General features: G+C 49.6%; 1 protein-coding gene across 1 annotated transcript; it reads right to left on the bottom strand.

Moving 5' to 3' along the window:
• Positions 1–400: 400 nt before the first annotated feature.
• Positions 401–13016, bottom strand: MED1 (mediator complex subunit 1). Its single transcript, XM_052700050.1, has 17 exons — positions 12808–13016; positions 11850–11956; positions 11290–11368; positions 10833–10887; positions 10578–10710; positions 9800–9828; positions 9370–9441; positions 8967–9041; positions 8335–8408; positions 7894–7983; positions 7642–7753; positions 7220–7344; positions 6897–7015; positions 6420–6621; positions 6171–6266; positions 5972–6077; positions 401–5492 (listed from the first exon to the last, which is right to left on the bottom strand). Exons 1-17 carry the CDS (start codon positions 12833–12835, stop codon positions 2243–2245), a joined length of 4752 nt encoding a protein of 1583 aa, XP_052556010.1. The 5' UTR covers positions 12836–13016; the 3' UTR covers positions 401–2242.
• Between the last annotated feature and the right edge of the window lie 597 nt (positions 13017–13613).

Below are 13613 nucleotides of genomic sequence, written 5' to 3'. Positions count from 1 at the left end.
GAGAAGGAAAGGCGTTCAGCTCGTTGTTTTCACACGCATTGCTGCAGGGATGATGCAGCTGAAGGCTGTTTGCTTTCAACTTTTTCGGGGTGGTAAACGATGACTCCAAACAAGTCCAGCAAACCGTCCTGTGGAACCCCCAGCCCTGATTGGACTTTTCAGAGCGTTTCTTGTACCTCCACGCAGCCCAGGAGGGACCAAAGGGCTTTAAAAACAGAACGATTTAAAGATGGAGGGGCAGAACTCAAGGCATCGCTTCCAGAGGCGGCGGCTGCAGCAGGGGCTCCAGAGAGTCACCTGGTGCTGCATTCCTTACATCCTCTTCAGGGCAGCCCTCAGTCACACCAATCTGACGCTGTGTAAGACAACGTCATTGGCTCCACGTTTAATTACTGCTTTCTTTTTATCTCAGCACAGGAAGGTGGGAGGGGGGAGCTGTGGTTGGAAAATACCAGGGACAGCTCTCCAGTTTGGGAGCGGAGAAATTCTTGGTTCCTGCATCCTACAGGAGCCTGGGAATGAAGCTGAAGGCAGAAGGAACAGGTGGGAAACCCCTACAATCAACTGAGCAATTGCCACCCTACTGAAAGGCATCTGCCTCGCTATGGCTTTGGATGAGCCAGAAAAAGAAACTGCTTGCCTGGAACATCGCTGGGGTCAGGGTGCCAGCAGAGCTGCAAAGCTCCGTGGTTTGTGAGAAATGCAGATCCTTGACATGCCATCCCCAAAGGTGAAGCGTGATCTCATTCCCACGGGTGGAATCCTGGCCTCCAGGAATCACAGGCAAAATGCAATGGGAGCACGATTCTGTCCAGCACAGAATTCAAAAGATGCGTTCACGTAACACTTGGTTTCTTCTTCAGCATATTCGATTTCACTGCTTTTAAAAATAAAACCCTCTCCTGTGTCTCTTTTCCTTTAGGGACCAGAAGAGAAGACCACAGAGGATGCCTGAGTCACGCTCTTAATTCCAGCCAAAAGGGGAAAATCCATCATTTAGGGAACCCGCTGCTCCTGCTGCAGTCATCACCCAGATGAAGCAGCTAGGGTCTGTTCTTCCAGCAATGTAAATGCAACCACGAGGCGTGAGTGACTCACAGCGCTGGGCGAACGCCTCCCAGAGAGAGGAGGGAGCGCATGTGTGCACTGCCAGAGAACCTTGAGCGCTTCAGCATCCGAGGTTGAGACCCCCTGTTAGCCATGAACACACAGCCGCCGTTCCACCAACATGAAGGGAAGCACTGGGTGCAGATAAAGCACAGCTCGGAAGCGGCTGCAGGGCTGAGATGCGCGTGGCTCCCAGCCTCCCTCGTTACCAACACGGCTCAGTGGGTTCTGGGGAAATTCTGTTTGCTTGGTTTACGAGGAGACAAAACTGCAATTAAGACAGCGGAGCTCCTCATAAACTCAGATTTGTTCCAACGCACGCCAGAATTTCACCATCACCAAAGCTGCACTGTGCAGAGCTTTCCAAATCCATGGGCTCTACCCAAATCCAAGCTACTCTGGATTCTGTGTCATGCCATTAAAACAAAGATCGCATGAAGACGAGCAGCACAGTGCGTTCAGCTACGGACATAAACAGCTAAAATTGAAAGGGAGGTGACAAATCATACAGCAACCTTTCATCGCTTTGACCTGGAATAAAAACGCTGATGTCCATCTGAACACAGCCTGATCCTGCGGCGCACACCAGAGGAAGATGAAGTTCAGGCACTGCGTGAAGAAATGCCAGAGAAATAATTAAAAAGCACTTCTTCTTTTCCTGCCAACCACCCTTTTAAAAGGAATAAAACCCAGCCCGAAAACGTACCCTAAAATAATTTGCTTAAAACTTCCTAAAAGCAAAAGCAACTTTGAGTGGGAAGAGGGGCAGAGGAACTCAGATCCCCCCAGAACAGCCTGCCTCTGCTGCACCACTTTGAGGTCTGCTCCCGCACTTACACACACACTTAGCTTCACGCCCATTAAGTCTGATGGGCCTATTAATACTTATAAATTAAGGATGAGTGTAAGTGTCCATAGGATGAAGGCCACAGCCAGGAACCTGGCTCGCAGGACGAGCTGCTGGCACTCACACATTTTCTGTGTAGTCTTTGGAGATCCTCGCAAACACCTTTTCTCCTCTTAGCACACCTCATAAAGGTCAGCGTGCCAGGTTTGCAGCCAGCAGTTCCTTCCCTTCCATCCCTAGAACCTGCAGGTCCCGCGTGCAGCTCATCTTCCAAAGATACTGAGAAGATTAATTGCCAATTAGAGCCACATCCATCAGATCGTCATCTTCTTCCCCAATCAGAAACTCAGGGCTGGGCCGGGACGGCCGCTCTGCCGACAGGATGGCGCTGCTGGCCATGGAGAGGGGCTGGTCGGCTGAGATGGGGGACTTCGACCAGCTCTCCGGCTTCATGCCGTGAGATTTCTTCTTGTCTCTGTCTTTATCCCGATCCCGATCTCTGTCCCGGTCCTTGTCTTTCACTTTTTTCTTCTCTTTTTTGTGCTTCTTATGCTTTTCTGAGCTGTATTCAGGCAACGGCCTGATGCCATCGTCAGAGCTGGGGCTGTTCTGATAGGACTTCTCTGCTATGGAAGAGCCCGACTCGCTCTCGCTGTCTATGTTTTGGGGAGTGTATGCTGGTGACTTACTGTGGCTGGGAGAGCAGCGTTCGTGTTTTGGAGTGGATCCACTGATTAAAGGGGATCCGTAGCTTTTGGAAGAAGCCATCTGAGGCCGCAAGCCATCCCCGCCTCCTTCCCCAGGTTTCTGCAAAGTTACTTTGGCTTTAATACTAGGAGAACCACCATCGTGCTTGCTGATGATGATTTTGGCCACTCCAGTGCTTCCAACATTTTTGGAATCTGAAGCCTTCTTGGAAGAGTCAACGGATCCTCCAGAAACAGAGACTTTAGATTTTTCTTTGTCGCTCTTCTCTCGCTTGCCCTGGAACTCGCCCCCAGACATGTTGTGTTTGGAGGACATAGCATGGCTCGAGGGATTGGAACTCGGCCCCATTTGTCCATCCATTGGGTCATCCCCACCAGGCCCGCTAGTGACGACCCCATGTTTCAGTTTGTCTATGACTGCAGTCAGAGATGGCTTCTTATTTCTGCTAGGAGACTTGCCTTTGGAACTTCCATGCTGGTTTTGAGATGAAGACATAGAAGACCCACTGGATGAAAAGGAAGATGAAGATGCCGTGGAAGAATTTGATGACGGAGGCGGCTTCTGTGACATAGACCCAGAGGATCCCATTCCTGAAGACGATTTCATACTCGAGCTCGACCCGGTCCCAGACATATGAGAGCCTCCAGAACCTGAACTGATAGGTGACTTTGCTTTCGATGACGGGGGAGTGCCTGGAACAGGCTTCATGGGAGAAGCGAGCTTGTCAGAACCTCCTGAGGGTCTAGAATGAGATGGAGAGATGTTTGGTTTACTCATGGAAGGGTTCATAAGTGATGATGGCTTTCCTTGAGGCTTCATCTTGGTACTTCCAGAGCCGCTGCTGAGGCCGTGTTTGGTGATGGGGGAGGATCCGGGTTTTCCCACGGACTGAACTGAGCTCTTGGACGGACCTGAACTGGAGCCACCCTGGCTTGAGTAGAGGCTGCTGCTCATCTTTGAGCCAGAAGACCCTTCTGATTTACTGCTTTTAATTTTGCCTGAGGTTGAAGAAGAGGAAGAAGAGGAAGAGGAGGAGGAATGGCTATGATGGCTTTTGCTGCTGGAGGAGGTGACAGAGCCGCTACTCGTATACTGGCCATGAGAAGACGGTTTGCCAACAGTCACGGTTCCTTTTGGGATCTGGATTGTGATTTTTGGAATAGGAGGAGTAGCAACACCGGGAGGAGTCTGAGATCTGCCTGAACTCCCAGGAGATTTGGACCCACCAGTGCTTGCTGGCGGTGTGAAAGGCCTGTTGGACGAACTGTGGGACGGAGACTTCCCATCCGTCTCCTGCTTCTTCCGCTTTGGAAGTTTCTCTTTACTTTTGCCGTCACTGGAGGGCGTCCGGCTGCGCTTCCCCGGCTTCCCATCTATTCCAGAACCTGCCATGTTACCTCCTGCACCATTGCCTTCTTTTACCCGTTTCTGAGACTTTTCTTTCCCTAAATCCCCTGTGTTCAGTAAGGGGCTCTGACCTCCGCTGTGATGCTCCATGATGTCAGAGGACCCCAGCGCTTTGCTTGCAGCTGCTATGATGCTAAAATCTACTGTATCAGATGGGTTGCTCCCCTTAAATTTATTATCCCCCCCGTCGCCCCCCAACACTTGTACTCCCAAAGTACTCAGAGCCTGAGACGCATAGCCCTTGAAATCATCCGTGTCCCCACTCTGACTGCTCTCGTCAAAGTACTCCTCCGCAAAGCCACTCTGGCTCTGACTGTTTAGCAAGTCAGGATTGAAATCTACCCCATCTGGAAAAAAATGGTTTGAAGAATCACTGTTGGGGCTCACAGCAGCATCTGCTATCAGGTCTGCTGGATCCGTGTAGGGGTTCTCGCTATTATTTGTCTGAAAAACATCTGGGTCAAAGAGGGCACTTTGTGAATGCCCCGAACTGGAGGAGTCTCTCACGGGAGTACCGATGGCTGGACAGTCCTCGTTAGTGGCGGGCAGCTTGGAAGCCTCCTCTGCTATGTCCGAAAGGATATCAGTAACGTCAGCTCCAATGCTGTCTGAACTAGAAAGTCGAACCATTCTCTGAATACTGGGCTGCGAGTGAGGTATGGGCTGGGAGTATGTAGTAGGAGGAGTGCTGCACTGACTGGGTGCTGGAGTAATATGAGGGGTGTCCAGGGTGTCTGCAGTCATGTTGACATCAAAAATGGGATTCTGGGAGTCAACGTCCATTGAAAAAAGCTCCCTCTGGAAATCATCCTCAGTCTGATGCTTGGGCTTGTCGGCAGGCATGCGGGATTTTTTTTTCTTTTGCTTACTCCCCCCAGGGCCCACTTCCATTCTGGGAGAGCCAGAGGAAGAGTTCTGCCTTTCAAGAGGGCTGCTCCCATACAGAGTGGAGAAATCCTGGGGAGGATTCTCTTTAAGGAGGTTCATGAGCATGGGGTGGTTCTTGGTGTTGCCTGCTGGTGAGGATAACGGTGGTGGTGTGTGATGGGGAGGGGTAGGACTCGAGCCAATGGCAGACCCCACATTCCCTGTGATCTGTAACAAACTAGTGAGAATTGGGTTCTGAGACACCTTGCTGAAGTCCTCCCCGTGGCCCACCGAGTCATGCCTCTCTTTCATGCTTATGCTCATGTTAAACAAAGTGGTGATGGGCCCCCCAGGAAAAGTGTTGGTTGGGGTGGTGGTACCACTCATTGGGTTGCTGCCTGTGGTCATGCCATACCCTGGGCTGCTGGCTGGGGGAAGGTTTTTCTTCACCATATCTTCTACTGTCTCTGCAATGAGGGACAAGGCCGGCGTATCTGCTTGAATCGTTTCTGCTTTCCTACGAATTGCTCTCATGGTGACAGGAATGGACATACATCTGCAGGACACAAACAAAGGGCTCAGCATCTACCCTGCTGCCTCACAGCAATGCTTCCTGAGCTCGTTTCAACCACTTCATCACACGTAAGGCAAGCAATAAGGCTCTTGGGCACAAGAGAGCAGCAGGTCCAGCCTCCGATCCCACATCTCACTGCTCTGAGGTGGGGATGTAATGACACTCTTATGGAAAATGCTCCAGATAGAGACCAATTGTCCTGATCACTACATAGGAATACTGGGAAACTATTCATTTTTAGCTGACCAGCCACTGATTCTAGCTGCTGCTAGGTTTCTTTTGGAGACTGTTTTTGCACTGCCAGTTCTGCCCCTCAAAGTTGAGCTTTCTGTAGTATGAAAAACTGGGTGTGATGCCATCAAAGACACTTACATATAACTCTATTTGCTAGTTACTGTATGTTGGCTTACAGACAGCACCCAAAGCAACACCAAATGACGGAACAAAAATATCCAGCTTACCTTTGAACAACTTTGGCAATGAAATCATCTGTGCAGATCAGAGCATCAGATAGCCCTTTGTATAGCTTACAGTTCACATGAGTAGAGTCTTGCACATCCATTACCACTGAAAGAGAGAAGGCATTTAGAAGAAATGAAAACTCTGGTTACAGTGGAAGAAAAGGCTGACATCCTCCCCTGGAATACATTATGCTCTTACCACACACCAGAGAGTCATTCACAGGATGCTGAAAAGATACACTAAAACAGGAGTCTGAGAGAGGACAAACTTCAAACTGCAGGATCCCAGGAGAATCTGAAAGACATAGGAACTATTAAATCAGAGAACACAGGAGATTAACCAGAAGTGCTGGCTCACTACACTTCAGCAAAAAAGGGGAAAAAGAAATGGAAAAGCCCAGGGTTCTTTATTTTTTGCACAGTATATCCCACTTGTTGCTGTACCCACCTTCCTTTAAAACTGTTCGCTTGACACAGCTGCCAATCAGTGTGTTGTATGCCACTTGGTGTCTGATCAAATTGAGGATCAGAGGAACCCGGCCGGGGTGCTGGAAGGCGATTTTGCTGATCAACGTTCCTTGAAGGCTTCTTCCATCTGGGAGAGGAGCATCCTTGTTCAGAAAGTAACAGTGCTGCTGTCCTGGAAGAGCCTGATAAACAATTTGTGCTTTATTCCAGCTAGTACTGAGTGCAAGGCAATAAAACAGCTAGGAAGGAAAGTGCAGTCTCCAGAATCAAGTGATGCCAAACCACCTTTCTGGCAGAAAATGTACCAGAATTCTAATGACTGAACAGCACAGCCTTTAACTATGAATAAACGCTGTACCAGCTTCCTTTACCCTGCTTGAAGAACACCTGAAACAAACAAAAGCCCCCACACTGCTCACCTACAAGCACAGCACCCTGACTGTAACAACGTACTTACTGCGTAGAAGCGCATATTGTGGTTCAAAGGGATGGGATCGGCCTCCTTGGATAACTCAAACTGTGTGATCAGCTCATACAGGGGTACAAACGTTGGTGCTGTGTCAAACAACGGAATGCCTGGAAAAAAATGGCAAAGAACAATAGCACCTGGGAGCTGGAAAGAGGTGAAGGGGAGCTGCTGTCTAGGAAAGGAAGCCCAGTGGGTTCTTACCGCAAACAGAGCCCAAAACCTTAAGTAACTTTTATGGCACACTTTAAAGAACAGCAGCAATTTATTAATGAAAACCCAGGCAGGATCTGTCTCCCAGATCTGCAGCTCACCTGTGCAGCTCTGAAGTTTCTGAATGAAAGCTCGGGACACCGGAATGGGACGTGGGAATTTCAAGAAGAAGCAAGCTGGTAAATCCACGCTGTTGGCACTGGTGATTGATGAGAAAGATGGAGTTCTGGAATATTGAGTTAACACAAGGTCTTATTAGATGCAGGGCATGACTCTGGCTCCTGCTACGAGTGCCAGACTCACAATTCATTCTTTTCTCAAACACAAGCAGACTGTTACACTGCCTTAAAAAGTAAAAGGCGCTCCTTAGAAGTACACCAGGTGCCAAACACACACACCTCTCAGCTTCAAAAAACGCTACGTGCACTCATCTCCCCATCCTAACTTCAAAAGAAGGCTGAAGGTTGGATTCGCATCTGAACAAGACTACTGAGACAGGCCTGGGGCCAGGCCCTTTGCTCACCCTTTGCTGTCCACTGGATGAGAACCCATGATCAGCGGCGCAATGGGAAGTTTGTACATCGCCATGGTTCCCTCAACTGTCACCGACACGTTCATCCCCAAAGATCGAGGAACTGTGAGACGAGGCAAGAGACAAAGAACAAAGGAAGCTGATGAAAAAAACAAAGCAAGCTTTATGAATTATCCCAAGTGGAAATGCATCACTTTCTCCACGTGGCAGAGCAGCCTGCAGCGGCTTTGACGAGTGACCTACCATTGCTCTCATGCAAAATAACAGGGGCTCCAGTGCCATCTTCAAATAAATCATAGGGCGAGACATAATACTTGAGATTCATAAGGAGACCTGAAGGAGAGAGGCTTATGAAAAAGCATCTGGATGATGTAACTGAACCCAATCATTGTTAACCCCTGCAAGCACATAACACAGCACTGTGACTCAGCACGTGCTGCACAGAGCTCCTAAAGCACCTTGAAAGAGCTGCCAAAGACCAAACACAGCCAACTGCCACAGTGCTGCGACGCATGGCTTGGTAAAGGAGAAACAGCACTCTGGATCACGTGGGACATACAGATATTTCACCACCTCGTCCCTCTCTGAGTTGCATTTTTCATCATTAACATGAATTGATGATAATAAAGGGAACCCTGGACAAAATCATCCTTTCCTTTCTTCTTTAAGGTTAATCAAAGATACCTCCGCTCCTCGGGGTGAGATAGCCAACACTGCCATGGAGAATCTTGTCCAGTGGGTTTGCGTTGGTGGCTTGCCTGCAAGAGAGGCCATCACCAGTTTGTAGTGAGCCAAAACCACACCTGAAGCCACAACTCGTGCTGATGGAAGCCTGAAGATCTTAACTCAATATATACACTGCTCAGCTGCTTATCTCAAACTTCACACAGCTACAGGCAAAGCAGAAGCCACTTCTTATTGCTACAGTACAGATGCTTTATCTCCTGATTCCACAGCAGTAAAAGATGAGGAAATGCAGCTCCATTTTTGACTGTGAAACATCATTATCACTAATCCATCTAGCTACAACTATTTTTTTGGTCTTCTAGACTTTTTTCAGTTGAATTCTGTAGTTAAAAGGATACTGGTAAATTCCAGAAAGCTATGAGCAATAGTTTCAGTCTCTCTTTACCACTCTCCTCTGCTAGCACAGCCTTTTTAAACTTCAGTGCTGTGCTTGTTAGCAGTAGTGTCACAATACATAGGCATTGGTAGTGGATACATGGATACACAGTGCCTAGCATGATTAACTACCAGTCCCCCTGACGCAGCAATACCACCACCAAACAAGCAGCAAGTTGTAGCAATGTGCTTACCAATACATCCCTGCCATTTTGGAGAGATCTAGCTCCAAGGACTGAAGAGCCAAGTACATTTTAGTTTTGAGTTTGCTGGGAATAAAATAAGGGAAAAGGAGAAACAGTCACAAAAATTAAAAGGAACTGTACAAAAAAATGGAACTGGCAGGAGTGCTGGCTGAGAAGCTGCAGCACTTTGCCCAGGTGAAGCATTCTGAAGTGTTAACTTTTCAGTTTGCATTCCCACTGTGAGTTCAGTACTCCTCATGCACTGTGCCCCATGCAAGACACAGGGATGAAGTCAGCACCATGAAGGAACAGCAGGAGCAGTGAAAAGTTACACACAGAACTACAAGCTTGAAGGCTTGCTCACTGTTACACATGTGGATGTAAAGAAATGCACTGCATGTTCCAGACTTACTTGTCTCCTGGCAACTTATACAGGTTCACAAGCCCCCTCAGATGCTTAGAAAATTCATCAAAATTTTTCTCCCTGAAAAGAAAAGGGAGAAAAGTAACATTTATTCAGATGTGTTGCAGGTAAGGCTGTGTTTGTACAAGTTACATCAGCACAAACAGCAGGTCACTTCAGAAGAGATTCTTGCCACGTGAAAACTAAGCGTGGCGTCCTTTAAATGATCCAGCTTTAACGACTGATGAATGCTGTGCTGTGACCTGCAAGATATCATGCACAGCAGCCAGGATGAGAAACATCTGAACCAAAGCCAGGAGTCCTCCTGGAGAAGGGGAGAGACTTTGTGGGGAAAGAACAGTTAGGAAATGTTTTGTGTTTGCAAGCACAAAACAGCATCAGATCAAAATCAGAACACGCAACAGCTCTTGTTGCTCACCTCAGATGTTGCACCAGTTCTGGACAGCTCTGAAAAGGAAAGAACACACAGCAATATCAACGTCAAATGCATCAGTTTAAGTCTTTGTGCAGCACAGTAGCCGTAAAATATCAGGACAGGGAAATCTGTGAGCACCAGCTTGTGATGAGAAGCAACCAAACGTTCACAACTACACTGCTGTGTTTCTAGTTCTGCAGGATGACAGCAATGCTATTTCTTCTTAAACCACTAATTTGGAATAAACTTTTGAGGGCTGTGATGCCTAAGGCTGAAAGCCCATGATTTTATAACAGAGACTTTACAAGCAGTCCAATTTCAGAAGAGCAGCTACATCAATGAAAACTGCAAACTCAAACTCCCTATGGAGGAAGGAAGTAAAGCCATTTTCTTACAGACATTTTCTTAAACACAACATTCACACCTCAGTACTTTCCATTCTAAGCTTTGTAAGATTAATTTCCCTATTCTTCCCCCAGAAATGACACTTTCAGAATCACGCCTGTAACTTCCTCAAGGGATTTTTTCAGTTGTAAAGCTATTCAAAGAAAAAGAGAAGACCATCAGTACAACTGTCCTTGCACAAATAAACATTAAACCGCAGGAACAGATCGCTCCATGGGAGCTCTGATCTTCCAGCAGAACAAGCAGCAAAGGTACAACATCAGGTTTGGTGGAATGTTCAGTATCATCCATTTTCTCTGCTCAAGCTAAAGGGAAGCAAAAAGGAAGCAGTTCCAAAAACAGAGGCGTTTTTCTTGTCTCTCTCAGTAATACGTACCACAGGGTTTTCTCCATGGTGAGCCACCTTGACATCACACAGCAGCCCTGTAGGATCTAACTGGACTTCCACATAGAACATGTCTGAAGTGATGTAACATTCAGTGCCATTTGCACTGAGGTGAGATCCGAGGCTTACATACAAAACAAAACAAAAATTGCCATGAGATGCACACGAGAAACAGCCAAACCAGCAGTGAGGTTATGATGTACAGATAGGAGAGGCCTCTGCTGTACAACAAAGGAGAAGCCTTACCCGTTTTGTCTGGCTATGGACTCCAAGCGATCTGTCATGGCAGGCAGAGAAGACACTGGACAAAGAAAGCAAAAATGAGCCTTACTGAGACTGAACAGCTCTCCAGCAGTGATGTATCAGCATCAAAAGCAATCTCCACTCCTTACTCATGCCCACTCCACACTCAGAAAACAAGCAGAATCATTTCGCATAGAGAAAAACAAACATTCTCAGAAGAAATGAGAGACAGCGGGTTTTCATCTACAAGTGGAATTCAGGCATGGGCAATAAGAATGACAACAACACAGGCAAACCTCACTGGTAACGACACACAAGAGACAAGCAGGCTCTGTAACTGTGAGCACCACGAGCACAGCGAGCTGTGCCAGCAGCAACCTTGCAGGTTGCTCTAAGGTAGAGCATTTCACTGAGTATCACTGTGAAGCATTTCCTAAGCGCAGGCACAGGACGTACCAACCTTTCAGTGCTTTTTGCAAGGTCTCCAAACAGCTCACCAGGTGTTGGTGCCCCCCAGAGTTCATCACAACTCGCTTTTCCTACATCAGAAAGAAAAAAACAGTCTTTCAAAGTTTCACTCCACGAGAGAAAATTGCCGCAATTTTCCTTCAGCCGAGTGAGATTCATTCAGGTAATTAAAGGCGGATTAGATCCCCAAATTACATCCTCATTTTGATTCCTCTACCAGAATCATCTCCACATTGGCAGCGGGTAACAAAAGCAGGTCTGGAATTGATTTTTTTTTTTAAAGCAACTTGCTCACGTGAAAGACCAGACCATAACAACTTCATCAGTACAAGCTAGGAGTTGTATGAGAGCAGCCAGAGAAATAGAGGTTAACTTTTAACACCACAGTACGCACAGCAGCCTTTGATGATGCTCTGCCCTGCCTCCCGCTCTTTTCTACCCTCACCACGGCCAGTATTTCAAAGCCACACCTGACTGAGCTAACACTGAGTTCTGAACATCACTGAAAAGGAAACTGCAGAGCCCTCCTGCTCAGAGCCCAGCGCTTCTCACCATGACTTGACGGACCAGCTTCATGGTTTCTGTCCAAGGCCTGTTCTGGTTGTACTTTGCATGAAGTCTTTCTAAGAGAGTGCTCATCTTATTCAGCTTCTCTGCCTCTGTCAGACAAACCGCAAGGAAAACACAGAAAAAAGAGAATGTGAGCTGACAGCACAGCCCTACCAACCCGGGACCCACTCAGCCTTTACAAATGTTTGCCATGCCCCACAGATTCCCATCTACACGGCGTGGGGCTCTACAAACTCATTCTGGTATACTTTAGAAAGTTCCACTGTTATGGAAGGTGATGAAAGGGGACACAGGGTAAAACTCTGGTGTTGGATGGATCAAATACAAAAGTCCCGTAGGGAAAGAGTTCATTTTTCTGGCAATGCGTACACAAGGGAACGTGAATTTCAGTAGCATTACAATTCAATGCTTTTCCCCCCTTTTTGCCAAGGATTTTTTCTATAGTTGCATTTGACCAAACTGCAAACAGCAGACAGCACCACCAGCACAAACTGTCGCAGGTATTTCTGGCTCCAAGACAAACACGAGCCTGCAGCATCAGAACTGCCACAGCAAATGGCCCTGCAAGCCCTCATCTGCAGAACCTGAAGGGTTTGCTTACTGACACACAGATATCACGGCCTTAATGCCGACCTCATCAAATCCAAGCAAGAAACAACCAAAGGTTTATTAAACGCTTTTGGACACTTCTCTCAGCTCCGGCACAAAACGAGGCCGTGGGAGGTCGCTTCGGGCCCAGCCGGCAGGACGGGGCGCCCGGCACAACCGACGGCGGCGGCGGTTTGGTGCGGTGAGCTCCGGCTGTCCCGGCACGGCGACATCGCACAGCTCAGCGCTCCCTGCAGAGCCTCGCACACCGTGACGGGAGGAAACCCCCCTGCCGGGCCGGGCCCGCCCTGCGCCTCCACACAGCGGCCGCGCCCCGCTAGGCGGCACTCACCCTCAGCGCCTCCCGGCACGGCCTTCATGCTGCGGGGAGGGGAGGGGCGGCCGGCGGCCGAGCCGCAGCGCCGGGATCGCCTGGAGAAACGGAAAGGGAACGGGAAAGCCGCGGCCGGGCCGCTCCGCTCCGGCCTCAGGCGGCGGCGCCAGCCGCCATCTCTCTCCGGCCGCGGCTGCTCCGAGCGCGCGACGATCCCACTTCTCGCGAGAACTTCTGAGTCTCGCGAGAGGAAGGGAGTCGCGGTGGAGAGGCGGAGCGTTCCGTTCAGGCCCCGCCCCCCCGCTCCGAACCGCCTTCCGAAAGCCGATTGGCGGGGAGGGGCGGAGCGCGCGTGCCTCGATAAAGAGCCGCCTGGACGGAAGAGGCGGGGCTTCGTCCACTCCCCGTGCCAGAGCAAAGTTCTCTCGCAGCTCTCGCGAGACGACAGTGCGCGCGCGCACTACCCTCCGCCTTTCCTCTTCTCACCGCTTGAAATCTCGCGGGGGAGGGCTCAGGTTGATTCTCGCGAGAAACGGCCGTCATCTCGCGAGACTTGGCGGGTGCCCCCCTTGGCCGCGGAGCCGTTTCGCTTTGGGAAGTGAGCGGGGGGCGCTGGGGCCGGGCCGGGCCGGGGCGGCGGGGCCGAAGGGCCGCGCGGTGAGGCCCGGTGCTGAGGGTGGGGACAGGGCGGGCGGGGACAGGACAGGACGGGAGGGGAGGGATCGTGGGCCCAGGTCCCGCCTTCCCGGGGCTCCCCCCGCGGCGGCGCTGCCCTCCGGGCCTGGGCCCCTCGAATGAGGCGCTGAGGCCCGGTGCCCTTCCCC

Source organism: Tympanuchus pallidicinctus, unplaced genomic scaffold (genome assembly GCF_026119805.1).
Source record: "Tympanuchus pallidicinctus isolate F22 unplaced genomic scaffold, pur_lepc_1.0 scaffold39, whole genome shotgun sequence".
NCBI lineage: Eukaryota > Metazoa > Chordata > Aves > Galliformes > Phasianidae > Tympanuchus > Tympanuchus pallidicinctus.
Note: the sequence above shows the minus strand (reverse complement) of the source record. Positions and strands in the feature narration are given on the sequence as shown.

Coding starts and splice junctions, on each gene's coding strand:
- MED1 (XM_052700050.1), bottom strand. CDS start 12,835: ATGAAGGCCGTGCCGGGAGGCGCTGAGG. Junction 10,888..11,289: donor CTTGCAAAAAGCACTGAAAG/GTTGGTACGTCC, acceptor TTCTTTGTCCAG/TGTCTTCTCTGCCTGCCATG. Junction 6,267..6,419: donor GCGAACAGTTTTAAAGGAAG/GTGGGTACAGCA, acceptor TATGTCTTTCAG/ATTCTCCTGGGATCCTGCAG.